We start from the raw sequence: 26,947 nt of genomic DNA on the forward strand, positions 1-26,947 counted from the left end.
AGAGTGCTGAATACTCGGAGCCTATGCCATCCGTACGGACGGCATGCTGCCAGCGCTGACGATCGCTGTGGACTGAATACTTTTTCGCTATACTGAACTCTGTTGATTGACTATTCAAAGCGCAAATCGTAATAAGTTATAGTAATTCTTTTGCACGAGATTAAATGATTCAAGAGCGTTATTTTTTAGTATTAATTATCTATTATAAACATTGAAATTTACAATAAACTAGAATTTGGGTAGTAAACTAGAAAACGATAAACTAGAGAACTAAATTTGGTAAATATAACACGAGTTAATAATTCAGTTGTGCATGAAAAATTTCAAAACAATCATCGATACATAATTGGACATCGCATTTTCCGTCGTTCCTTCTCTTATTTTTCACACGAACAACACATTTTCTTCTCGATAATTGTGTTGTGCCGGCACGATTATTCTACCAAATGTCCAAATTGGACGAATTGTGAATGCAAAGTATTAAAAAAAAAAGAAAAGACAGTTTCTTCGAACGCGGCATTAACATTGAAATGCATTTATATTCATCTCGCACAAACGTAATAGTATCACTTCTGCGTAGGTGCTGGGAAAAATTGACAAACGCATATATGCGTCCTTAGTCCACACCGATGACTTTCGCCAGACGCATATATGCATCCATAGCACTCTAAGGGTTAATAACTAATAACGATTAATACTGAACAATCAAGAGCCAATAGCCTGTTTTTCTCTAATCGCGTTCGCTTCGCGTAACCTTTCGCACTTGGCAGCTCGGGGCCGAAGGAATCTTTCGCTCCAGGACAAACGGATCCTTCACGTGGTTGCCCATCGATATCCCCACTAGCACGCGTTTATTAGATGTACCGCGGCGGTTGCCGCGTATGCGTTCTACCGAGAATTCGGCGAAAGAAGCGTAGGGATATCGATGGTACATTGGGCACGCCGATGTTGCGCTTCGGCGGCATAGCGTTTTGTGTCGCGAAGCCGACGGAATGTTCCGTGGCCGGTGCCACAGATCCGAGATATCTGTTATGAGATCCCTCGGAATACTCTAGCTGGGAAGCTTATCGTTTTCACCGTTTCGGAACGAAATAATATTTCCTTTACAACGAATCGAAGACGATAAACAAGGAATCGAAAGCGATAAACAATGAATTCCCGCTTGTCGCTCTAGTTACGTTCCGCGTACCGGCGATCGGATTTGGACGCCGCGGGAAGCTTGACCGAATCGCGCTGGGCGACCAACGTGTTAAACGATACATTTGGAAAATGATTGTTCGAATAATATATCATCTCATTTGGCCATCCATTAGGTGGTGCGCTATCAAAGGATTAATCCTATCGGGGTCCTTCGTTCCTTTATCTCGATTTCGCTTTAGTCCCGACCACGAAAAACACCGTTGACGGTTGAAAAGAAAATGTTAGAGCATCAAGTTGAAACGAGAAATCGTGTCATAGGAAGCGTGTCAATGACGACGATTCTTCCATGTTTGTCTTAGATAAGAAATTTTCTAACGGTGGAAAAGTACGGTTGAAAGTGACTGGAAGAGCACGGTAAGACGAAGCAATGGAAATAATATTCAATTAGCCGAATAATATCCAACTTTCGTAGTATCGTAAATTATAAATAAATTGCGAATTAAAGATGAAGCGTACAATACGCAGAAACTTAGAAAATATGCAGATCATGGTAGCCAATAATATTACTTAACGCGCGAAACAAAACTCCGCGCCGTACATTCTAGCCGTTCCGTTGGTTGTGTATTTATAAAAATATGAATTTCCATAAACATAAGCGTTTTAATTATAAAATACAGCAAAAGCAGGCTTACGAACGTAACGGATGGAAAAGCTCGATGTTAGGATATGAACGATGTATATAATGCGTGTAAAAATGTTAACCATATTGTACACACATGGGCCGCAAAAACTAGACCGTTTTAGACCGAGACGAACATGTTTGAACGTGGGTTGTTCGAACCAACCGGACGAGTATCGTTTCAGCGTGCATTGCACACACACACACAGCGACTTACACGAGTACATACGTATACCGATTTTTTACGCCGATCAGCATCCAGCGAATTAAATTCGATAGCCGAAATCACCGTCCGAGGATACAGAGTCGAACATGTTGTAAATTCGTATCACGGTTTCGTTATTTGCTTCTCCGCTTATCTGAATCGTCGTTAAATTTATTGTCACGCCGACAAGATATACTTACTCGGTTCGATTGTTCCGCGAACGCAAGTTTTTACGAAAAATAACACCACCGTTGTTAATTACGGTTCACCGATGTAATATCTCCTTCCGCTCAAAAGTGTATAGCGATGTAACGCTTAGCGTAGCTGGTGGCATAGTCATTTTTACTCCTTTATTCTCGTTCCTTTCGTACCGAAAGGTTATCGTCTGTTAACTTTCTACGCGCTGTTTTCTCCAACGCTTAACAATCGTTCACTTTTTAACCGTTTTACGCGTACAACTTTCGTTAAAACTCTGTTCTTCGCAAATGGATGCTCGCACGGAAAATTACACACGCGCGCTCGTATGCGTATTGCCGGAGTTCGATACGCTTTTTACGGAAAGTGTTCAAAGGTTTAAACTCGACAAAGAACGTAAAGCAACTAAATAAAGGACTAAGTCGAAACGATATGAACAGATAACAGGGAATACGTGGTTGAGCGGACAAAAATGTAAAAGATATCGAATGTTTATCGATAAACGTTTCTTTACTTACCGTCTCTGGATACCCGCTAGCGACGAGAAGTGTCGCGTGCCACTCTAGATTCGATTCGCGATTTATCAAATTGTTGGCAAAATCGTGTACACTTATCCGTAACCGGTGAATAGGAGTCGTTATTTCCTCGGTGTGTTAAACAAAATTAACCACGATCGCCGCGAAAATCTTTCGATCGACTTGCACTTCGAGCCGGTTCCCTCCGCGATCGTCGCCGCGAGAAGACTGACGGCATGCGGCATCAGTGTTTCCAACCAAAACCGTTGAATTCTCTCGGCCGTAAGACAACGACGCTCCCGCGCGCGACTAATAGATCGAAAAGTCAAATTAAGACGGAACTCGATCGATCGAAAACCGAGCGACGAAATAGCACGCGAAACTCGTTTCTTAATTGTTATGCAAGGTTGCAATTAAACCGACTTGCATACTGTTTAAAAAGATATATATTGAAATTATGGATAATTTACAGAAACTCGTCTAATTGTTTCGAACGATATACTCGAAACAGAATTTTCGTATCGTCGTCGAACGATCGAGAATTCTTTCGCCGGTTGTATTGTTAATCGACGAAACTGTAGAAAATTGGTGCGTCTTTTTTACAGGCAGTCACATTTTGTTGGAGAAATTGCGAAAGTATAAACCGAAGATCGCCGTGTTTAACGGTAAACTGATATACGAGGTATTCTCTGGGAAGAAGGAGTTTGGATTCGGTAGACAACCCAACCTGGTGGACGGCACAAATACGGTAAGAAAAGACTTGATTTTGGATCCCTTTCGAGATCGATAAAGGTAAAAGCGTCGTTAATAATCGGCAAACTGCTGGATTTCAGTACATGTGGGTGATGCCATCGAGTAGCGCTAGGTGCGCGCAACTTCCACGGGCGGCGGACAAGGTGCCATATTATGCGGCGCTCAAGAAATTTCGCGATTACTTGAACGGCACGATCTCTCATCTGGACGAGTCCGACATAGTGTTCGCGGACTCGAAGCTGAAGAAGAAGGAACAGGAGGCGATCGAGGACAAGAAACCGGCGTATTGCGAGGAGCTTACGAACGAAGGAGAGAGCAGGATCACCGACATGAATGGAACTGTCATCAAACAGGACTCAAATTGCCAAATACCTGGCAAGAAGAAAAGAGGCAGGCCAAAGAAGATCAAGAATCCGGAAGATCAACCACCGCCCGATCCCGAGAAATTGGACGCGAACGGGGAAGTGATAAAGAAGCGACGGGGGCGGCCGAAGAAGATTCACCAACAACAAAAGCAACAGGAGCGGGAGATCAGAGAACGAGAACAACAGCAGCAACAACAACAGCAACATCAGGGTATGGGTCATCTGGGAGACGGTTACGGTACCGTGGTACCAAATTGTTTCTCTCCGCCGAAGACGTTCGCGCATATGGCTCCGTACCCTCAACCGATGAACGATTCCGGATACTACGGCCAAGGCATCAACGACAGTCCGTACAGTATAAATGCGAAACAGAGCCCGGTACATTTACAGCACTACAGCCAAAGTCCGAAATCCATGTCGCTCTCGTTTACTCATTCCGATCTATCCTCGGAGATCAACACCGCGATCTCTTCGGAGAACAACTTGGAGCCTTCGCCGTTGACATCCCCGAGCGTCGAACATCCAGACTTCGAACCACCTACCAGTATCTCTCAGCAAAATATGAACAACGATCATCGTCAGTACAATCCGGCCGGGAACGGCGACAATACGGGCCATCACGGTAGTCCAGGAACGCCGTCTCATCCGAGTTACACCAGCTACATGGGTTACCACGAGCAAACCTCCGACCCCCACAATCCCCATCCCCATCAGACCACGCCGACACCGTTGAGTCAAACTACCGACGAACATTCGCATCACTCGCATCCCACTCCTCCGCATACGCATCCCCATACGCCGACACACGCCTCGATGTCGCCTCATCATCCGCACGAACAGTACGCCATGAAAAGGAACACCGGACAGGACGTGGCCTCGAAAAGTCTCAGCGACCTGGAATCTCTAGTCGATCAGATACCGAGCATAGCCGATGGGGGTAGCCAACGTTTGCAACACACGCATCCCGGAATGACCGACGATGGATCTCTGGCGGAAAAAATGGAGGCGCATCATCAGTCTTATTTGTCGGGATTCTCCGGTATGCCTAACGCTGGCATGTCCAATTACAGCCCTCCCTTGGCGCCTACCGGTGCGATCTATCCATCCTCGTTGCACCATTCTCCCAACGACGGTTACGGTTCTCTTTACGGCATGAATGGACGCCAACATCAAGATTCGCAGCAGCAGCAGCAACAACAACAACAACAGCAGCAGCAGCAACAACAACAGCAGCAGCAGCAGCAGCAACAACAACAACAGCATCAACAGCAGCAGCAGCAGCAGCAGCAACAACAACATAGTAAATCTTATACCGTCGAAAATCTAGCGTCCAGCAATTACACGCCGAGCATGAGCCACGGACATCCTGGTAACTCGTATCCGAATATAATTCCCGGACCTCATTATCCCGTGCCGATGGGATCGACGAACGGGTATCTTTTTGGTGGCCTTGAGTCAAGCTTGATGCAACGCACCTACGGGATGAGCGGTATGAGCGGTATGGGAGGAATGCATCCATCCCTCGGTCACATGGCCAATCCTTATTCCTACAATGGTTCGTATTCTAGTTCCTTCGACGCCTATCCGGCGCCGCCAGCAGGGATTCACGCGCCCAGCGCCAATTATCCCGGCGGTTACGCGAGCGTCGGTAGCGCGACGCCAGGTACTTCTACGCCACCGTCTTACCTTCCTTCCCATCACAGACCGTCGGTCGACCTCGCTTACGACGGTGTATGATAATCGATGTAAAGCTATTATTCGACGTACATACGCGCACGCTCACACACATACACACACAAACACACGCACACGCTCGCATTCGCCCTCGCGCGCATGCGCGCGCGCGTTTACACAAACACGTATACAAATACACGCACAGACAGACAGACAGACAGACATACAGACATACAGACAGATAGACAGACAGACAACAGACAGACGAACGGACAGACAACTGGCAAACAAGCAGACGATTCGAGCGCTACGTTTATCTTTTCTACGTATTTTTACACGTTTAGGATCCGCCGGAACGATCGTCTCTTTCTGGCGCGACTTGCTACTGCGATTTGCGCGGCCGTTTTTCTTCCTCTTTCTCCTTTCATCGATCTCTACGAGCTTCTTTACGCTTTCCTCGAACCTCCTGTACCTTTCATCGCGTGTTTTCGTATTCACTCGGAACTCTTCCCTCTCCCGATTTTTCCCCCTTCTTTTCTTTTTCATCCGGCTAGATCAAGGATTATGCCGCGAGTGGCAACGGGCGCACGGTTCGAAACCGCGACGGCAACCGCTATGTGAGAAGGAAAAAGAAAGGGAAAAAGCCGGTTCTTGCACGCGCTACGCAATCAGGCTGTCGAATTATGTAAATGCGTTAATAGGGTTTCGAAAGTGGCGTGCTCGTCCAGATGCTATTTGTCTCTTTTTCGCAGTGATCGCGCATCGATCGTCGATAATGGGAAAAGTCGAACGTTGAAGTTTCGCTTCTTTCCATCGTTTTCTAACGTTATACTGTTACGCTTTCGTTATTGTTGAAGAATATTCCGCTGTTTCGCTTCACTGGCAAACATGTGCGATCTGTTGCTGTTTCAACGAATCGGTATACATTTTTCTCCGAACGTCGCTCGTTAAAACATGCAAAAGTTTCACGTATTTACGCGTGTATTCGTCCTCGTTTTATCCTCTTTTTCCGTTCCTTCCGTTCTATGAGAGAAGCTATGCAGTTTGTACGCGTCGAATCGTTTACGTCACGTTATTAACTGTAATCGTTATGTCCACGAGCGAGACTGCTATTCGATAAACGGTAGCGTTCGACCTTCGTGTTGAAGCATTTTTTACGAACCAACGGACGAAATATATCCGAATTAGCGGAATATGTATACACGTTCGCGTTGAAACATTGATTCAACCGGTAATCGTAGCGATGCGCTAGTCGCAAAAATGTAATTCGCGAAAAGTCGGTCGACGCACTACCGGTAGTAGAATGTACGACTTCCGATGATATTCCTGAAAGAATTTGGAAATATTTTCTGTTCGCGGTGTAACAAATGCGATGTCGCAGGTATACGACTGCTGCATCCTATACAGCTATGTATATGCGTGCGTTACAGTGTATGATACGTTACATCAAAGCAATAGCGCATACACGCGTGTGCACATGATTAATTGCAATCTGTATATGTTTAATGCGAATCTAGTCAATTCGATTCGTTGAATCGTGGCGGTTTATCGCAATCGACCGAGTAATTTTACACGCGGATTAAGTCGGCAAAGAAAACTGACCGATCGATAGAGGTACTGAATTTCGCGCGATTTCCCTTCCGCTCGTACAGACAGAGAAGAGAAGAGACTGAATCGCGATCGACGTCGAACCGATCGCAGCCGAATACTTCACCACGTTGATTGTATTCTCGCGTAATAGCCTACTTTCAACGTGTTATTTTTTATCGCCTCTATTCCAACATCAAACAGTGGAATCTTCTTTCTGGTCATCGAATGACATAAAGAGATGCGTTCGTCGTAATTTTTCCCCTCTCTAACTGTTCGTTATTATTTTCGCGGATACTTTTTAATTTAATCGGCATACAACGCGAAACAGAAATGGAAACGTAAATGGTCGAAAGGTCTCGCGATCTCTCTCTGTCTGTACGCGTTGGTCGAGCGAATCGCGAAAAGTTTGAGCAGTAAAAAAAAAAAGAAAAAAAAAAAACAGTCAAAAGGAAAAAAAGGAAAAAAATTAAAAAACGGGAGAGAGATGGGTCGCGAAAGAAAATCTCTCGATAGTCGATTCGGTAGGCATCCTCGCTTTCGTACCTCGCACTCGCTACAGCCATAGCCATATATAATCGTTCTCGTTGCAATTTGTTTATCGGTTAATGCATATCGGTTAATCGTTGACTATCGACGTCGCTGTGAAATGTCATAGGTTACCGTGATTTTTATAGTTATCGCGTTATGTTGTCTCTCGTTAATTGTATATTTCGTCGCTGCGTTTCGAGTAATCGAGGATTACAGTGTTTTTATCGATACACGATCACGAACAGTCGATGTAGATGTATGCCATAACCGACATCCTCTTTTGTCGCTAATCAATGCTGTAAAATTGCGCATCTGGCATGATTATATGCAAAGAAATAAATATAGGCACGCGTACGTGTACACGATCGTACATAAACGAGCGGAAGAGAAAGAAGAAAGCAAAAATGAGGAACAAGAAAACGAAAAAGAATAGAGAAGATGAAAGAGATATACGTATACGCGTGTACGCGTTCACGTGCCTATACTTATAGAATACACATACAAAGTATAAATATTATATATTGACTATCTACGATAAGCGAGAAACATTTATCGAGTAATCACATAGGATGTGTTGAAACATTTAAAATGATGCACAGGGTATAGATGAGAAAATCGTTGATATAATAACTGATGTCTATATAATGAATGTTTCTTTTGTTCTATCGGCCTCAAGGACACAAAGCGCGTACGATCGACAATTAATCTATGGTAGATGTTTTTCAGAATCCATTCCGATTCAAAGGGGACGGTTTTAGTATAAGTGTCGTCGGTGTTAATCGTTCGTCGATAATGAAACGAAACGAAGAAAAAATGAAGGGAAGAAAAAGACGGAAGCAGGGAAACGGAAATGAACGTATACCGTGCCGAACGGAACGAACCATTGCTATCGAATTAATCGATACCTTTCGATTAATCGAATCAATCGATTGTAAATTGATCGCTAAGAATTAAGTATTAAGTATAAATATATTATACAGATTTAAGTGGTTTCGCTGTTGATCGTATCGAATAATAATAATAATAATAATAATAATAATAATAATAATAATAATAATATTAATAATAACTATAACAACAACAACAACAACAACAAAATAATAATAATTAATAATTAATAACAATAATAATTAATAATAATAAAACGAGAAAAATGAAAGAAAATCGAAAGAAAAGAGAGGAAAAAATTTCGAGCGTAAGCGAGTAAGAGAGCTTGGGCCAAAACCGGCCTCCGACATATTTTTTAATCGCTTGGAACCCTCTATTATTCTACCTTTTAAACTTAACGGTGTGAATGTCCAGCCGACCGACCGATCGATCGATCGATCGATCGACCGATCCGTCGATTCGTGGCCGAAAACAGTAATCGACCGCTCGCTCACTCGCTTCTATCTTAAACCACACTTCTCTGTCATAATTCTCATTATCGGCATCGTATCGATCGCTCGGATTATTGAGATGTGTTCTATATCGACCAACAACGTACAAGTACTTGCCGAGTATTTATAGCTGTTCGTACAACGCGGGAAAGAGGGGCAACGTATCTTACGTTATTCTTTGCAATTTTTTGTTTCGTTCCTTTTTTCCTATATCCTGCCCCCCCCCCTCCCCCACCCCCTTCTCTTCCTTTTTTATGTCACTCGTTGGATCAACGATTTCTCGCCTTAAAATTGATTCGCGATAATCATCCAGACGCTTCGTTCAAGACTACATCATCCTTCCTTTCGCATCCTTCCTTTTCCTTCGCCTTTAACGCTCGCTCTACGTCTTTTCTTTTTCGTACTCGCCTTTTCATTATTTTCTTTATCATCGGATCGGGATTACACGAAAAATCAAACTTAAAAACATTTCATTCGGATCCTTTACACGTGCAACGAGCTTGCAGATTTTACTTATAACTTTCGGACAAAGCAAACGGAGAAAAATAAAGGAACCGAGAGCTCAGAGAGGACAAGGAAGGAAAAAAAGTAGGATTCGATCGTTCGTTCGATCAACGAATAAGAGTAGAACCAATTCGATAGAAATATTCCTTTTTCTTTTTCAATTTTTACTGCGAGTTCCAGCTCCTTTTGATTAATCGACAAATTTTCTCCAACGATCGTTGATAACGATTAAATAACACGCTTGGAAATTCGAGTCGCTCGTATTTTCGTGTATGATCGTTTTGCACGAAAAAATGTTCGATCGAACAAAGTAGCTATAATATCGTACCGTGCATGTTGGAATTGAGCAATGGCGAATGCACTGCAAACGCTCATTTAAATGCACACTGTTTTCTCGCTTCGACAAATTCGTAACATCCTTGCTGGTTGTTCGTTTGTTCGTTCTTTCGTCCATTCGTGATGTTCCAGATACACGAAAATTCGGGCTGTTTCTTTCATTCGAAGGAACGAATCGATGTACGCTTAACGGTCATAAACGTGTAGCATAGTTGGATTCGTAATTCTAAATGTTGTGTGTTGCGTTATTTGCCATGAAAGTCGGTCGGTAAACTAAACTGTACTCGAAAGGTGCATCGGTTACCCAACGATTTATTTTTTACCAACCGTGCACACGAATTCGATTGCTGATTCTCCGATCGAATGTGCGATCGTCTCTATTACCAATAAACGATACGTTTTTCTTCAAAACGAGGAATACTCTTTAGAATACACGTCTGTTTCGCCATGCAGCATATTCTCTTTTGAAGAAATAGAACGTCGCATGTATTCGATTATCCACATCGAATATTCAAAATTACAAAGTTCATTATCAAATTTGAAGTACCGATCCTCTATTGGCTGTATGTATGTGTATGTATTGCTGCTTATATGCATGTACACACATGCATATGCGCATGTAAAGCTTGAAGAGTAATTCCAGTTCTTGTACAGAAAAAATTATCTGGGAACATCTATCAATTCGGACGATTTAACGATTGAAAAGACAAAGATACAGATTTCAAATAAATTCCTTTATTCTACTTAATTCATAGTATAATCGAAATATAGTGGTTCGATCGCGACGTCCCACGATCTGCAATTTTTACTGAAATGTGAAATTCAAAAATAAAATATTTGCTGTCACTTACCGTCACGAATGTGACTTCGAGACTTTTGCCAGACTAACGTATAAGATTGACGCTAATTGTTATTTCGTGTTTTCTCGACTCTTTCTTGATTGCTTTGACTAGCTTTGCGTACACGTACAGAACGTAATTTATGATATCGAATCTTTCCAGTAAAAGGAAATCTTTAACAATCTATTACCGCTTCGTTAGAATCCTGTTTAGCATCCTTTCAACAATCATATTGCAGTCAGTTTCGTTGTTACTGTCCAAACATAATTGTAACGATATTATCGAGAGAATGATCAGTGTCGTGCAGAACCACCATTGGAGAGAAAGAAATACCGAAGTCGTCAGTATGCGTTGAATTGTGTGATATGTGAATGAATGAAATCGCATTATGCAATCCTTCTTGTAAATTTTAAATATAACGAATCCTGTGAAAACATTTTTCTCTTTTTGGACTCACTTTACCTGAGTCATTGGCAGTTTGTGTCAAAAAATAAATTGATTCGTTAAAAGAAAATTGTCCTGTGTTTATTACTTCCAACAGTTCGTACATCTTCAAGACTTAAATGAAGAACAAAAAACATTAAAAATATATACGAACTTTCATTTAGTTAATGTGTTGATTGTTCCTTAAAAGTATAATTATTGGATTTATCTAGAGATATTATGACAAAACCAAAAAATGATATAGTCCAAGAGTAACAAGTAATGAGTAATCAAACTAAAAGAATATATCCCGCCATCTATCGAGTGGATGTAGAAATATACGTTTTCGCGTTTGATCTATATATTATTTAGCTCGTGCTTCGCAAAACACAAAGTGTGTTGGATAATTTGTGTTCATCAGTGTCGTAATTATAATTTCAATTTAAAATGCCGTTGGAAAATCTAGACGAAGAGGGTTTAGAAAAGAATCCAAAATTGGAGTTGGCCCAAACTAAATTCTTATTAAGCCTACCAGAACATAAGGATGATCCATTTTTAAAGAACAAACTATTAGATGCCATTAAAGCAGACGGTGAGATAGCATTTTTGCTTCTTCAGTTAACAATTTTAGTTTATCTATACGGCAGGGAATTTTACTTATAATAAATTAAATATTTGATATTAAAAATATAATTAATACTTTTATGCAAGTTGAAACTAAGAAAATTACCATGGCGCTTAACATAACCTTTTTATTGCTGACTATTCCTTTTCATAGTATTCTCCTTGATTCAATAATTTCCTTTCTTTTTATTTGAAAATCTCATTTCTTTCTTTTTTCGTTGCTGTTCAATAAACTCTCAATTCATTTTTTTCTTTCGTTAGATATGGCTCCATTCTATGAAGAAGTTTGTAAAGATTTGAATTGGCCAGTCGACGATACTCTTTTAGCTACAATGAAAGCTAAGAATATGGAACAACTGAAAGAATTAGATGATGCAATTGAAGATGCTGAGAAAAACTTAGGAGAAATGGAAGTCAGAGAAGCCAATCTTAAAAAGTCAGAACATTTATGTAGAATAGGTGATAAGGAAGGTGCTATTTCGGCATTCAGAAAAACTTATGATAAAACCGTATCGTTAGGACATAGACTAGACATAGTATTTCATAATATTAGGATTGGATTATTTTATCTAGATCATGATCATGTCACTAGAAACATAGAGAAAGCTAAAAGGTACGTATGTATTGGAAAATAGGATGGATGTAACAGAATGTAGGTACCACTATTTTATTTCAGTTTAATAGAGGAAGGTGGTGATTGGGATAGACGAAATCGTTTAAAAGTATATCAAGGGACATACTGCATAGCAGTACGTGACTTTAAAGAAGCTGCAACATTCTTTTTGGATACAATTAGCACGTTTACTAGTTACGAACTGATGGATTATAATACATTTGTGAGATACACTGTGTATTTAAGCATGATAAGTTTACCTAGAAATGAACTTAGAGATAAGATTATCAAAGGCTCAGAAATTTTGGAAGTACTTCATAGTAATCCAGATGTGAAAGATTACTTATTTTCCCTATATAATTGCCACTATACTGATTTCTTTAAAAATCTAGGTATTAAGAATTTTCATTTCAGTATTAAAACTTGATAATTTCATATTTTATTTGTTATTATGTATGAATATTGTTTCAGCACACGTCGAAGGTTTGTTGCGTAGAGATTATTTAATTTTCCCACATTATCGGTACTATGTTAGAGAGATGCGCATTCTCGCATACACGCAACTTTTAGAATCTTATAGATCTCTTACACTTCAATACATGGCTGAAGCATTTGGCGTTACAATAGAATACATTGATCAGTAAGCTTGGCAATATAATGTGCATAATGTGTATAATGTGCATTTAATTATTATTTCAACTATTTTTTGCAGGGAATTATCGCGTTTTATCGCTGCCGGAAGATTGCATTGTAAAGTTGATCGTGTTGGTGGGATAGTTGAAACTAATAGACCAGATAATAAAAATTGGCAATATCAGGCTATGGTCAAACAAGGAGACTTGCTGCTTAATAGGGTTCAAAAGTTATCGCGTGTTATTAATATTTAATTATATAAAGAATAAATCGAAATATCAAATTTTAAGATCTACTTATTGTCTGGTGTGTTCTTAAAAAAATCTGAAGTTCTTTTTATTACCCACGATTTTAATTTTGTATTAAACACTTAATATGATTAACAATTTTTACGATAAAAATATATGCGTTGAATGTAATCCCTAATAAATCCTAGTTGCGATTTTTCCTCCCCTTCCAGATTCTGAATCAGTCCTTTGGAAACATTCCCTACAGTCGTTCTAATCCCCACAATTCTTCTACAATGGTTATATTCCCTACAACCGTTAGGACATATACCTGCAAAGGACAAAACCCAGAGGACGATAATGGCTTTTTGATATCTTTTTAAATATTTAGTTGCTCCTGAACGCTAGTCAAGAAAACATTACGTAGTTATCATTACTATTTCCTCTAATTACAAGACTATATTTGTATTGTAACTTGACAACGTTTGAAGGTAAGTTCTTTCTTTAATAACTTCACGATTAATATTAATTTCCCTATCGAAATATATGTAAATACATCATTTTTTATAACGCGTACAAAATATTTAAGCCTCTGATATTTTCAGAAGAACGTTATAATAAAATAAATATCTATCGAAAATGGGTCGAAGAAAAGTTAAACGAGAAACGCCACAAAGAAAAACAGCGATCGTACCTATGGATATGCTATTTACGTGTCCATTTTGTAATCATGAGAAGTCATGTGAAGTTAAAATGTAAATTTTAATGCATCGTAAAATCAGATTCTAGTTACGAAGAACATTATTTGTTACATTTTATAATGATTTTAGGGACCAGCATCGAAAAATAGCAAAAATTTCATGTCGAATTTGTTCAGAAGATTTTCAAACCAATATTAACATGTTATCAGAACCAATTGATGTGTACAACGATTGGATCGACGCCTGTGATGCTATTAATTAACACCAACATAGAAAAGTTTGACGTTCCTTTTTTGCATAATTGACTTATTGTATAAACTATATATTTGATATGTATCAACGATCTTTTTTAATCATGAAAGCAATGATTTTAATCAATAAAGTATGAATGATATTTTATATATATATATACAATTAATAAATCTATGTAAAATGTTAATTCGAAGATACAACTGTTTTGTAGCAAAAAAATTGTAAAAAATATAAATATATTACTAATGAAAACTAAAAAACGTTATTACATGGGCGAAATCACATAACTATATCGAACTTTGATTGATTTATATTTATACCGATACAGTTATACAAAATTTTATTATTATTCAATTTATAGATCGATAAAGTAACATTTCGAAACACGCGCTGGATCTGACTTTCCCGAGATAAGAAGTAACGTTATTTTTAGCTACATACATACATTGTTCACCGATGTTTACCGCTTAGCAGTAGATAAGCAAACGCGCACGTTACGATAATAGCCTTTAAACGGAATTCGAAGCAGTTTATCTGTATAGTGCATAAATTCTTTTGCTGAAGTAATTAATACTTTGCTCCTTTCTTTTACGAAAAGTGAAAATTGCATGTAAAATCGCAACTGATCTAGTTAATTATATTCGAGCTGCGGTGCAAGTATTTCACGAACTTGCATGACGTTCGTTTTGGTCGTCATCATCCAAAAATACCAAAAGACTTTATCGTATAAAGATCGATTGATGTGCAACCGTAAAAATTAAGCTGTTTAGTTCAATATAAAATTGTGTTTGACATCGTTACGATGGATAAAACAGTAACAATAGGTGACGGATGGGAACTGCCACCTCTTCGTAGTTTATATGATTTTCTTTTGGAATCCTCACGTTTCCAACTGCCTAATTTTAGAGATTTCGAAAAATGGGGCAACAGAGTAGCGAATAATCTTGTGTATTATCAAACCAATTATCTTTATATGTCCATTGCCATTTTATTGGTTGTAGCGTAAGTATAATAATGATATTTATAAAATATATATATAATGAAGATTACAAAATTGTTTGATAATGTACATTTATTATTCAGATTGGTACATCCAATGAAGATGATTGTTGGTATATCAACGCTCATGGCAGTATGGGCTGAATGTACTTATTTGTTTAGTGAAAAAGAATCATTGCTTAAATTCAAAAGAACTTATCCTCAAGTTGGAGTAATTCTTACTATTATTTGTGCAGCTTATGTTCTTTATACTATAAACTCAGTCCTTCTTGTATTATTTGATATTTTACTCTCATTTTGTGGTAAGTTTTTTCCCATACAAAGAACAGTACCAAGAAAAGTATTTTTCCATTATAGAGCTCTGAAATCAGCTGTAAAAATCCAAAAATGATTGATTGATCTGTATTAATATATTTTTAATATTTTAGTGACCTTTATACATGCATCTTTGAGATTAAGGAACGTGAAGAACAAATTTGTTAACAAGATTGAGGGTATGGGACTCAAGCGTACGCCAATGGGAATTGTCTTAAATTGTTTTGGTATGAAAGAAGAACTCTTTACATAAATTCGTAGTCAGATGTTAAAGAGAGATGTACTTTTGTGAATTGATTATGGATATATATAATATATATGTATATATATACATACATACATATATATGTTTTTGACATTTAAGTTATTCATTGTTACTCTTAGCTTTATTGCTCTTAAGAATAGAAACATTTTCTTTTATATATTCTAATGCTGAGATATAATACAAAATGCAATTTAAATATTGTTATAGTTGTATAACAATATTATGACTTATACGATACATAATTTCCTTCATAGGTTTACTTACATTATAGATATAAATTAATATGTTAACGTTTTAAAATGATTAATGTCAATAATTTACATAGGATATATATGTATGACCCACAGATCACAATCTTGTAATACAAAGTTGAATTATTACTTATTAAATCTATATGGTAACCTTACATAATTCTTAAAACCACATATTTCATTTATTTTGTATTTTAACATAGTTATATATATGGTATGTATATTAAATATATTTTCATTCTGGAATATTAAAACCACAGTTAACGTACAAAGATGACATTATATCACTAATGTTCAATATATGAAAAAAGAAACTATTTTATAATACTTTTACATGACATTAATTATTCTTCTATATTTGATGATACTAGTTTGTATCAACATGCCATTTATTGCTACATTTAATTTTCCATTACTTTCTCATTTCATTATGCAGAACATGAGACCGGTATAACTTTACGTACACAAACAACGTATACTCACTCGGTTCACTAGTGATCTGATTTATACAACAAATTGTAACAACGTTTGGCAGTGAATATGTGTCAATAATATTTGGACGCTGCCTAGAGTCACAAAAAGATGCTTTTGGACAATTAGGTAAGAACTACATGTCTAAAATGTTTCGTAAATTTGCAAATAAAACTACATTATTAATTTACTTAAATAAGACCTAATTTAACATTCATTTATATATATATATATAAATATATATATATATATATATATTTATATAATCTAACATTTATATATATATATATATATATATAGCGATAAAAGTCGGATAGTAAGTTAATAGGTAGGAAAACACTTCGGTCACATTGGAAGTGTTTATCAACATAACGTCAATCGAGACAACGATCTACAGCGAGTCCGTTATAACGAGACATGATAAAGTGCACGCGTACAGAGCGAAAATTCAAAGTCGATTTTCTCGAAAACAGAGCCTCAAATGAAAAATTTTTATTTTATATTTTCGACTTCTTCTTTCACGTGGAATCACCCCCTTTCCGCTTGTACCGCCAGTTACCAACCACCCTGTATATTTACATGTATATATGTACGCATGTATGTATATACATGTTGCATATACATAGAACGAGACCTTTTTTTACCCTCCAACTTGACTTTTTTCGACTCAAAAGGCAAACAGTTTCGTCCATGCTTTCGGTATAGAGATGTTCAGACCTGTTCATATTTTTTCTTTTTTATTTATTGTTTGTTTACATTTTACAATTTGTCCATTAGGACATTTGGTAAAATATTATAATTTAATATTTGATAAAATATAGCATGTGGATGGTTACCCCCAGCGGAACTCCATCTTCCAGGTTGTTTACCTGTTCATATGACCGAGGTTTTGGCTACGGTCATTCCAACTAATTCTAAATATTTGTTAATAATAAAGTCGTCAAATATTTTTTCACTATCGTTCAATGAGCTACGCGAACGATTCGTAAATTCAAAATTTATGTTATTTATTTAATCGTACAGTATTTTAGATCTAAACAAAATTAACGAAGGAAAATAACACCACTTTTCAATTTTTCTCTTTAATAAAAGTTATTAGCTGAATAAATTTTATGTTAAATATTTAAGCTGTACGTATATAAATAAGTATGTATTTAGTATATATGCGAGTCTCATACCTATACATTATGTACACGTATGTTTGAAAGAGCACAGTAAATTAAAAAATTATATACTAGCTTTTTCGCAAGTCCAAAGAAGAACCAAGAAATTCAATATTAATTTTACATTCAGATTCTTAAATTATGTTAGCGAGGGACTAGTGATTTAAGAAATGCTTGGTGTAAATGTAACCTTTCTAGTGTAATTTGATGTAACATGTAACTAGCACATGAGAGTACCATTAGTCTCTTACGTTTGCCGCCAGAGCGCTGATATCGCAACTAAAGTTGTGTTCATATTGTGAATGATATAAAATTTCGGTTTGTACACGTGATTGCATACGCTTTCTGAATTTTTTACTTATTTTACTCTTAAACTTGGTCATTGAACAGTTTTTACAAACTATTCAAGTGTAAGATTTTGGTATAACGATAAGTTGAAAGAACAACTTAATAATGGCGTTGTACAATTTCAAAAGAATCACCGTTGTACCCACCGCAAAGGTTAGCAACTTTGTTTTTAATCTTCTATTTGGTAATTAATTCAATTGTAGTTCAAATTTCATTTTAATTTTTCCTTTTGTCTAGGACTTTATTGATATAATTTTATCAAAAAGTCAACGGAAAACGCCGACCGTTATACACGGAAATTACAAAATTGCACGAATACGTGCATTTTATTTGCGTAAAGTGAAATTTACGCAACAAAACTTTCATGAGAGATTATCTCAAATTATACAGGAATTTCCTAAGCTAGATGATGTTCATCCGTTTTATGCCGATTTAATGAACGTCCTTTATGATAAAGACCACTATAAACTAGCTCTTGGTCAAATAAATGTAGCGAGACATTTAATCGATAAGTAAGTATATTGAAATAGTACTTTTTCAATTATCACTGTTTCTCAATGAAATTCACATATATTGTCAAAATAGTGTAGCCAAGGATTATGCCCGTTTAATGAAATACGGAGATTCTCTTTACCGATGTAAAGAGTTGAAAAAAGCTGCTTTAGGTCGTATGGCAACAATTATCAAGAGGCAAGCAGCGAATTTGTCATATTTGGAGCAAGTTCGTCGGCATTTAGCCCGATTACCTAGTATAGATCCCTATACACGTACGGTAATAATATGTGGCTTCCCAAATGTGGGTAAAAGCAGTTACATTAACAAGGTAATTTAATTTTAATAATTACTAACAAATTATGTATGCACATTATGCCCAAGGAACATTATGAACTGTGCTAATTATTCTATTTAGATAACTCGCGCTGATGTTGAAGTGTAACCATACGCATTTACTACAAAATCGTTATACGTTGGTCATACGGATTACAAATATTTAAGATGGCAAGTGGTTGATACACCTGGAATTCTAGATCATCCACTCGAAGAAAGAAACGTAATAGAAATGCAGGCAATAACAGCACTCGCGCATTTACGAGCAGCTGTTCTTTACTTTTGCGATATCTTGGAACAATGTGGACACAGTTTAGACGAGCAGGTAAAGTATTGGCTCCATAGCTAACCAAAGTGTACATTTTATTCAAGTGAGATTCAACAGTCTTATCTTCTAGGTGAAATTATTTCAATGCATTCGACCTTTGTTTGCTAACAAACCTTTGACAGTTGTGGCAAATAAAGTGGATGTTTTGCGTCTGGATGAACTTCCGCCCGAAAAACGAGCTCTTTTAAAGTCGTTGGAGGATAAAGATGTCCCAGTGTTGGAAATGAGTACAATTACTGATTTTGGTGTAATGGACGTGAAAGTACAAGCGTGTGAACGTTTGTTAGCTTTCCGTGTTGATCAGAAGATAAGAACGAAAAAGGTAAGTTAAATATTTTTTAAACACCTTTTGCGTTGCTTTGTGGTAATGTAAAAGGCGTTGAAACACTGGTTCAAGTTCTTGAACGTTTATGGCTGCAGGTAGAGGGACTGCTTAATCGTTTACACGTTGCACAACCTGTGCCGAGAGATGATAAAATTCGCGCTCCTTGTATTTCTGAGACCGTTTTAAGGAAGTGGAAGGAAGGATTAAAGGTAAAACGAAAATTAGTGCGAGAAATAGAGGAAAAAATAGGAGGCGATTGTATAGTTGATTTGAAGAAGGACTATGACATCGAGGGCGATCAAAAATATGATGTTATTCCAGAGATTTGGAAGGACACAATATCGCTGATTACATCGATCCAGAAATATTTAATGTTTGTACAATATTTATTCATTTTAAACACGTGTATGACATTTTGCTTGGATAGAACTTTAGTTTTATTCTTTACGGTAGAAATTAAATGACCTGGAGAAAGAGGAGCAGCTTCGCGAAGAGGCGGGCATATACCATTATAAAGTGGCTAAATTGTCCGAGACGATGGAGGGAATTGCAAAAATAGCGAAGGAAATTAGGAAAAAGAAGGCCATTATGAAAGACGAAAGCCGGATATCGAAGGCTTCTACAAAGCCTGTAATGCCGCGCACAGCTACGACGAAATTGCGATACCGATCGGTATCGAAATTGAAACAAGAAATGGGAGACCTTGGTATCGATATTGAAGATACAGAAAATGTGAGTAACGCATCGAAATATAATCAAAATAAATACCAATAATAACGATATGTATCGGAACGAAATGTGTATAAGATTCGCGTATATGATTATTTATTTAAATTCCAACAGGCGCACTTTACCAAGACCAGAGGACGTACAAGGTCTCTATCGCAACCAGCTAGGAAATGTATGAGACTGCAGTCCGAACCTCGATCAAGAGCTCGAAGTAGCTCTAAACTAGCTCGCGATGAAATGGGCGTGAAGAATTCGACAATGAAGAATAAGTTGAATTACATCGCCCATAGAGCCATTAAAAAAAAAATCGCGAAAAAGGGATTGAAAGGAGAAGCAGATCGATTCATCGGCACGAAAATGCCAAAACATTTATTTTCAGGAAAACGAGGTGTTGGAAAAGCAGACAGAAGATAGTAACATTTCGAAATTGTTATTTTCTAAAATCTTTTCCAAATTTTTATTGTATCGATGATTCATTTCCCATGTATTGCGTGAATAAATCGATGTTGCTTTGTAATACGAATTTACAGATGTATGTATACGTGTACCGACAGTTCCTTCCGTGGTTCCCTCCTTGAAGAGAATATTTTGCCAGGATAAAGCACGGTATAGTTCAAGATGGCGGAACGAATCAGCTTAATTCTCGGTGGGTAATGATCGTTCGTAAATTATTTTACTTCTCACATGACGCATTCCCTCTTGGGTTCTATTTTACTTTCTTGTTATTTCGATTTTTCTTTTTACTAATAATGCCACATCAACATGTACAACGTTTTCTTACTTAATACAAAAATACCGATAATTGATTTAGGAAGATTTTGAAATTATTGAAATTCCCTATTCATCGGTGGTTGTTCTTCCTCTCTATCGTTTCTGATCACGATCATATAAGCAGTCACATTCGCTAGGGAAAACCGTCCGTCTTTTGAGTGAAAAATGTTCAAAATGGGGGGCACGAGAAGGTCTCGTTCTGCAAGACAGATAAAATGAGTGGAGTGTCTCTGTCTCTGTCTCAGCATTCATAGAATTTATATATGTACACGTATATATGTACGCATGTATGTATATACATGTTGCACATACATAGAACGAGACCTTTTCTTACCCTCCAACTTGACATTTTTCGACTCAAAAGGCAGACAGTTTCGTCCATGCTTTCGGTATAGAGATGTTCAGACCTGTTCATATGACCGAGGTTTTGGCTACGGTCATTCCAGCTAATTCTAAATATTGGTTAATAATAAACCCGTCAAATACTTTTCCACTATCGTTCAATGAGCTACGCGAACGATTCGTAAATTCAAAATTTATGTTATTTATTTAATCGTACAGTATTTTATATCTAAACAAAATTAACGAAGGAATATAACACCACTTTTCAATTTTTCTCTTTAATAAAAGTTATTAGCTGAATAAATTTTATGTTAAATATTTAAGCTGTACGTATATAAATAAGTATGTTTTTAATATACAGAGTGGTTTGTAACTAGTGGTACAAGCGGAAAGGGGGTGATCCTACGCGAAAGAAAAAGTCGAAAATATAGAATAAAAATTTTTCGTTTGAGACTTTGTTTTCGAGGAAATCGACTTTGAATTTTCGCTGGGTACGCGTACGCTTTATCACGTCTCGTTATAACGGACTCGCTGTAGATCGTTGTCTCGATTGACGTTATGTTGACAAACACTTCCAATGTGACCGAAGTGTTTTCCTACCTATTAACTTACTATCCGACTTTTATCGCTATCCACTATCAATACCTATTAGTCTACCATCATGTCACATACAGCAATCGGGAATATACGGACATGATACTTTCGTTAGGTGCGTGTGGTGGTAACGCATCAGCCGCAGCTGACCATTACAGACATCGGTATCCAAATCGTCGACATCCTGACAGACGTGTTATTCAAAGAGCAGAACGAACCCTCGGCGAATATGGTTCTTTTGAAAAAAAGTTCAAAAGTTAAAAATTCAAAGTCGATTTTCTCGAAAACAAAGCCTCAAACGAAAAATTTTTATTCTATATTTTCGACTTCTTCTTTCGCGTAGAATCACCCTCTTTCCGCTTGTACCACCAGTTACAAACCACCCTGTATATATATAGATATATGTATCTATCTAAAGTAATAATTATATTTAAGTATAGCGCTTCTCTGCAACGAACAGATATAGATGATAAATTATCATAATTATTTAAAATATGGTGAATCATTTCAATATACAACTGACATACATTGTATTAAACATATATATAATTTTTATAGAGTAATATAATTAAATAATTCTATTTTATATAAATCTTACAACATGTGTAAAATAAGGATAAAATAAGTACTATTCAATGTATAATTTTTTTATTTAAAAATATAAATAAAACTTGTTCGGTTTTTTTAAATTTCTGTATCTTTTATGTGAAGATACATTGACGAGTAGTTTAGAAAATTTTTAATACAAAATGTTCAACGCTACCTTGGGTAACAAAAAGAGTATATGTAAGTATATATCATAATAGTATAGGAAGTATACTGAACTGTCTCATATAAGAAGAAAAAAAAGGATACAAGTTTCTCAAAATTTATATTGATGCATTCTAATTCCTGTCATTAAAAATGAATGTTATGAACTTTATTGTTATTTGTATAAAAGTCAATTAAACTGTTATGATTCATTCTACTGTACATTTCATTGAAAATATTTAACTGAAATGTGACTATTATAACGAATAATGTTTAGGACATTCACTTGATTGTTTAGGACAAATAGGATTATTACAATTACACATAAATGGTAATTGAATATGACAGTGTCTTTCCATATATATATATATATATATGGATATATATATATATATATATATATGTCGGGTTTACGTTATGATTAGGGTTGGGCTTAAGGGCGTGAAACGAATCTTCGTTGTGATTAGACATGGTCGTTATGCAATAGAGAAGATATTGACTAGTGCAAATATGTTTGTTACAGATATCGACAAGTAACCGTGGTAATTAGAGACTTGAGACGCTAGTGACAATGATCCTAGGTTCGATAACGAATCCGCGGTCGACGGGATAATAGATGTATGTTCTCACAAAATCTAAGTCCAACTCTTGGTTAACAAAACGTGAAATATTCACTGATCGTAAAGACGTTATTCTTTCTCGTCGATGAGATCGCATGAGAGAATGACTTTCCGTCGCGATGATGCCACAGAGGAAAACTATGATGGGGTGTGTCTAAGGGCACGAGATCATCGGATTCGTGAAGCGATGCCTTCGTTTGGAAGGTGAGGGAAATTGACGTTGCTGTTAAATGGTCAATTTCCATATCAGTGGTTAGAAACGGATGCTAGCTGCCCTTGAGGGAAAGTTGCTAGCGGGAAGCATCGTTCGTGAGAAAGTAGGTTTCCCCTATCTTCCCGTAGTTGGGACAAAGACTGTTTGTCTGTTTGAAGGACTTTAGTTAACTAAATCTTAAGATTTATAACGAGTTCTCAGGCTAGCTGAATATGTACTGTGGAGATGCATCTGGTAATCATCTTACCCGGAGAATAGGGTCTGCGTGTGGCGAGCCACGGGACAGAGACCGTTGGGATGTTTACTGTCAAGTGCCGCTACAACTATTTCTTTTAAGGAGAGCTATACTATTACTCCATACCTTTGTTAGACAAACGTTCATCCCTTGATCACGGCCACGTTGTCGCCTCGAGCCCAAGCTCATTGTTACAAATCTCGAATAAATACAATCGGATTGAATGACAATTGTTTAATTACGGTTATGGTAGAATCTAGATTACATACAGGGATTTTCCCCAAGTTCCGAAGAGAGGCTCCGGTGTTCTTTCATCTCCGACATATATATATATATATATATATATATATATATACGCAAGATACGTAATTTTTATCAAACTTATGATGTATTCCATAATGCAGTAGTTAAAAGGAAATACTTTCGCTATATTTTATCTGTAAAAAGCACAACATATTTCGTTACTTTAACGTGTTACTTCATTTATTAAAATATATATGCATACTTACCTAACCAAATATTACTATATCTTTGTTATAAATACTGTATTTGCTGGAAATAAAATCGTATCCGATAAATATATCTGTGGAGAAAGTGCTCCAATATTTGTTTTTGGAAACGGCACTAAATAAGTATGATCGGTTGATGAGTAACCCATATTCTTCATAGTATTTATGAAATCCTAAAAAAATAAAGACTAATGTGTATTTTCATTTATCGTTCCTAAGTACATTATTATTAACAAGTTCATTGTACTTACATCTATAGTATCTGTAGCAGACATTGATAGCGTTTCCTTCTTACCATTTGGCAGTCTTAAACAAAGTCTTATAGCAGATGCACTATCTATATAAACAATATATATATTTTTATTAACCTCGAGAAATCACATAAATAAAAGGTAAAATGCAATAATTTTTACCAGTTTCCTTTCTTAGAGTGGACTTTAGTTCGTATGATCGTTCGTCCTGGAATAATATGTGTGAATTACTCGGAATTATACAATATTAAATTGTATGTGCTAATTTCAATATACCTTTGAACTTTCTATTTCTTGTCTCTTTTCGTTTAATTCGTCCAATTCATTCATTCTTCTTTTTTTAGTTATGTTTCCAAATGTATCAACTGACATACTTGTACTTGAACTTTGAATAGTTGTCATATCATTCTTAATATCTATATTACCTGTATAATAATTATGTAAACAAAATGCAGATATTTAAGAAATGTCATATATTAGAAAGACATTAAATGTTTGCTGTAATTGACAAGTACTGCTCACCTGAATCATTTAAATTATCAATAGTGTGCTTAAACGCCTTAACAGTAGTGCTACTACAACAATCCTATAAATATATAAATACATGAAGAATCAAAGTATTGAAATTAACTATTTAATTAAAGAATGAAAAATCTTTTTCTACACGTACTGATGAATTAGATGTAGAACTTCCTTCTGTTGCTGTGGCAGTACTGTTATTCCATTTTTTAGAATGAATTGAGTTGCTTGATACACATTCTGGAGATGAGTGTGAGCTCAACATATCATTTAATGCAGACATTAAAATGTCTACTGTAATATGATTGTAAGTTTTCATGCATTCTCCTGTTCTAGGATCTATTACTGCTAGATAAGGATATTCATATACATCATAAAGATGCACATAACGACTTCCATCACTTGTATTTGACAAAACCTATTTAAATTTGCAATATTAAATGAGTCTTTTCCCTTTGATAAAATTTAAATACAAGTGCTTCATGATAACTTACTTGCCATAAAACAAAATGATCCTTTACAATTCCTTGAATCTGTTGATTGGACCATACATCTCTGTTAAGGATTTGGCAAGAAAATTCTTGAGGATTTTGAACATTTACAAGTAACCAACGGTTTAATGATTTAGCGTGTTCACGAGCTTCCATAAAGGAACCCAGGAAAAGAATACCACATGGTGGTCGAAATAAATCTTCCAATCTTTTTGATTTGCAATAGGATATTTGTTTAACACCAGCTACTTTTCGAGTCATTTCTTCTTCTTGTCGTTCTATATTAAGTACAAAATGATTATACGATATAAGTAATCACATTATGTATGTATATGTTATCTACTATTTAATAAGATGATATTCACGGGTTTCTACTGCAAAATCTCTAAATCTGTCAAATACATTAGTCGATAATCTTGGAAGGGAACATATTGGACCAGATGGCACTAATACTTCTTGCACAGGTAAAATAGGAGGTCTCACTTCTGGTTCCGGATCAGTCGTACATAAAGGTTCATGTGCTTGACTACCATCAAACATTAAACTTATTGCAGTTTCCACATTTCCATCAGCTAATGACAAATATTGGCGAGCTGTTGCCTCATTCTCTCCTTAAATTAACATAAAATAACTTATTAATGTAAGTTAAACATAAATTAATTTCAAATTAATTATTCACCAATTTTTTAGATAACAAGTCTCTGTACAAAACGGGAACAAGTTTCGTAATTCTTGATATGTTATTAGATTGGTATATTGCTTACCCGTCACTTCTATAAATTTTTCAATCAATTCTTGATCCATTATGACTCTAAATTACAGAAATGCGTCAAATAAAATGAGTAAATATTAACATTATTCGTAGGTTAATACTAATTACACAACATTTCGAATTGTTTTCCAAGGTTTTCTATTTAAATCAGCCATAAATTCAATAGTCCGTGATCTTTACATTCTAACGACGCGAAGCGTATATGAAGTTCTGACTTCAATACAAGAAACGGTTGTCCGCACTGCGATTATGCGATTGTGCGATTCAACTCAACATTCAACCATTCCAAAGAGTAGGGTTGACGATTCCATTTTAACCACAGAGAAAATGTAATATAGATCCAGTATCAATATATTTTTGTGTCATAGGATTTAAAAACAATATATGTTGTCAGTCATAGCATTATTTCTATGTGGCTACGAATGTGATAGGACGTATTACTGATGTTGTATATATTATACTATTAATGATTGAAATCGATGAGATTGAGTATGACTATGAAATTAAAGATTTAAAAAGGGATAGATAGAAACAAAAATTTTGTATAAATTTCATATCATTTTATAATGGTTTATACATTTTATCAGCTCTGCTTGATAGAAAAATAGTCACATCGCAAATAAAATTACTTCCAAATGTTATAATATATATGAATACTAACTTATTATTTATATAATATCAG

At 36.3% G+C, this 26,947-nt stretch overlaps 7 protein-coding genes across 9 annotated transcripts in view; 5 read left to right on the forward strand and 2 right to left on the reverse strand.

Moving 5' to 3' along the window:
• The window catches only part of LOC122577835 (DNA (cytosine-5)-methyltransferase 3B-like), a 64,015-nt gene extending 60,696 nt beyond the window's left edge, over nt 1-3,319 (reverse strand). The window contains exon 1 of the mRNA XM_043749504.1: nt 2,225-3,319. The gene's annotated coding sequence lies outside the window, so the exon portion shown is untranslated. The remainder of the gene's footprint in view (nt 1-2,224) is intronic.
• The window catches only part of LOC122577836 (probable serine/threonine-protein kinase yakA), a 56,534-nt gene extending 47,904 nt beyond the window's left edge, over nt 1-8,630 (forward strand). For both annotated transcript variants that reach the window (XM_043749511.1, XM_043749512.1), the window contains 2 exons: nt 3,340-3,482; nt 3,568-8,630. In XM_043749511.1, coding sequence (XP_043605446.1) covers nt 3,340-3,482; nt 3,568-5,589 — 2,165 coding nt within the window. In that variant the 3' untranslated portion in view covers nt 5,590-8,630. The remainder of the gene's footprint in view (nt 1-3,339; nt 3,483-3,567) is intronic.
• A 2,859-nt stretch (nt 8,631-11,489) lies between these two features.
• Nucleotides 11,490-13,290, forward strand: LOC122577845 (26S proteasome non-ATPase regulatory subunit 6). The gene is made up of 5 exons (XM_043749541.1): nt 11,490-11,717; nt 12,011-12,362; nt 12,426-12,754; nt 12,834-13,002; nt 13,075-13,290. The coding sequence occupies exons 1-5, from the start codon at nt 11,573-11,575 to the stop codon at nt 13,247-13,249; spliced, it is 1,170 nt and encodes a 389-aa protein (XP_043605476.1). The 5' UTR covers nt 11,490-11,572; the 3' UTR covers nt 13,250-13,290.
• Nucleotides 13,291-13,431: 141 nt separating this feature from the next.
• LOC122577847 (transcription elongation factor 1 homolog) lies at nt 13,432-14,435 on the forward strand. Of its 2 annotated transcripts, none has more exons than XM_043749545.1 (3): nt 13,432-13,713; nt 13,831-13,977; nt 14,053-14,435. In XM_043749545.1, exons 2-3 carry the CDS (start codon nt 13,862-13,864, stop codon nt 14,183-14,185), a joined length of 249 nt encoding a protein of 82 aa, XP_043605480.1. In that variant the 5' UTR covers nt 13,432-13,713; nt 13,831-13,861; the 3' UTR covers nt 14,186-14,435. The 2 variants fall into 2 exon arrangements, with proteins under 2 accessions (XP_043605480.1, XP_043605479.1); XM_043749544.1 differs by having other exon boundaries at nt 13,828-13,977; nt 14,053-14,433.
• A 183-nt stretch (nt 14,436-14,618) lies between these two features.
• On the forward strand, nt 14,619-16,677 carry LOC122573672 (PRA1 family protein 3). Its single transcript, XM_043740365.1, has 4 exons — nt 14,619-15,177; nt 15,259-15,476; nt 15,603-15,716; nt 16,442-16,677. Exons 1-4 carry the CDS (start codon nt 14,978-14,980, stop codon nt 16,498-16,500), a joined length of 591 nt encoding a protein of 196 aa, XP_043596300.1. The 5' UTR covers nt 14,619-14,977; the 3' UTR covers nt 16,501-16,677.
• A 296-nt stretch (nt 16,678-16,973) lies between these two features.
• On the forward strand, nt 16,974-21,011 carry LOC122573670 (nucleolar GTP-binding protein 1-like). Its single transcript, XM_043740350.1, is given in 9 exon segments — nt 16,974-18,140; nt 18,225-18,499; nt 18,573-18,810; nt 18,898-19,140; nt 19,214-19,465; nt 19,564-19,795; nt 19,798-19,841; nt 19,922-20,200; nt 20,312-21,011. Coding segments are annotated over 9 exon segments (1,911 nt in total). The 5' UTR covers nt 16,974-18,092; the 3' UTR covers nt 20,612-21,011.
• A 2,384-nt stretch (nt 21,012-23,395) lies between these two features.
• Nucleotides 23,396-26,717, reverse strand: LOC122572979 (UBX domain-containing protein 7). The gene is made up of 10 exons (XM_043738778.1): nt 26,258-26,717; nt 25,859-26,104; nt 25,497-25,771; nt 25,154-25,420; nt 25,006-25,069; nt 24,760-24,908; nt 24,646-24,691; nt 24,484-24,569; nt 24,233-24,405; nt 23,396-24,160 (listed from the first exon to the last, which is right to left on the reverse strand). Exons 1-9 carry the CDS (start codon nt 26,295-26,297, stop codon nt 24,247-24,249), a joined length of 1,332 nt encoding a protein of 443 aa, XP_043594713.1. The 5' UTR covers nt 26,298-26,717; the 3' UTR covers nt 23,396-24,160; nt 24,233-24,246.
• Nucleotides 26,718-26,947: the final 230 nt, after the last annotated feature.

This window comes from Bombus pyrosoma, linkage group LG2, assembly GCF_014825855.1.
Source record: "Bombus pyrosoma isolate SC7728 linkage group LG2, ASM1482585v1, whole genome shotgun sequence".
NCBI lineage: Eukaryota > Metazoa > Arthropoda > Insecta > Hymenoptera > Apidae > Bombus > Bombus pyrosoma.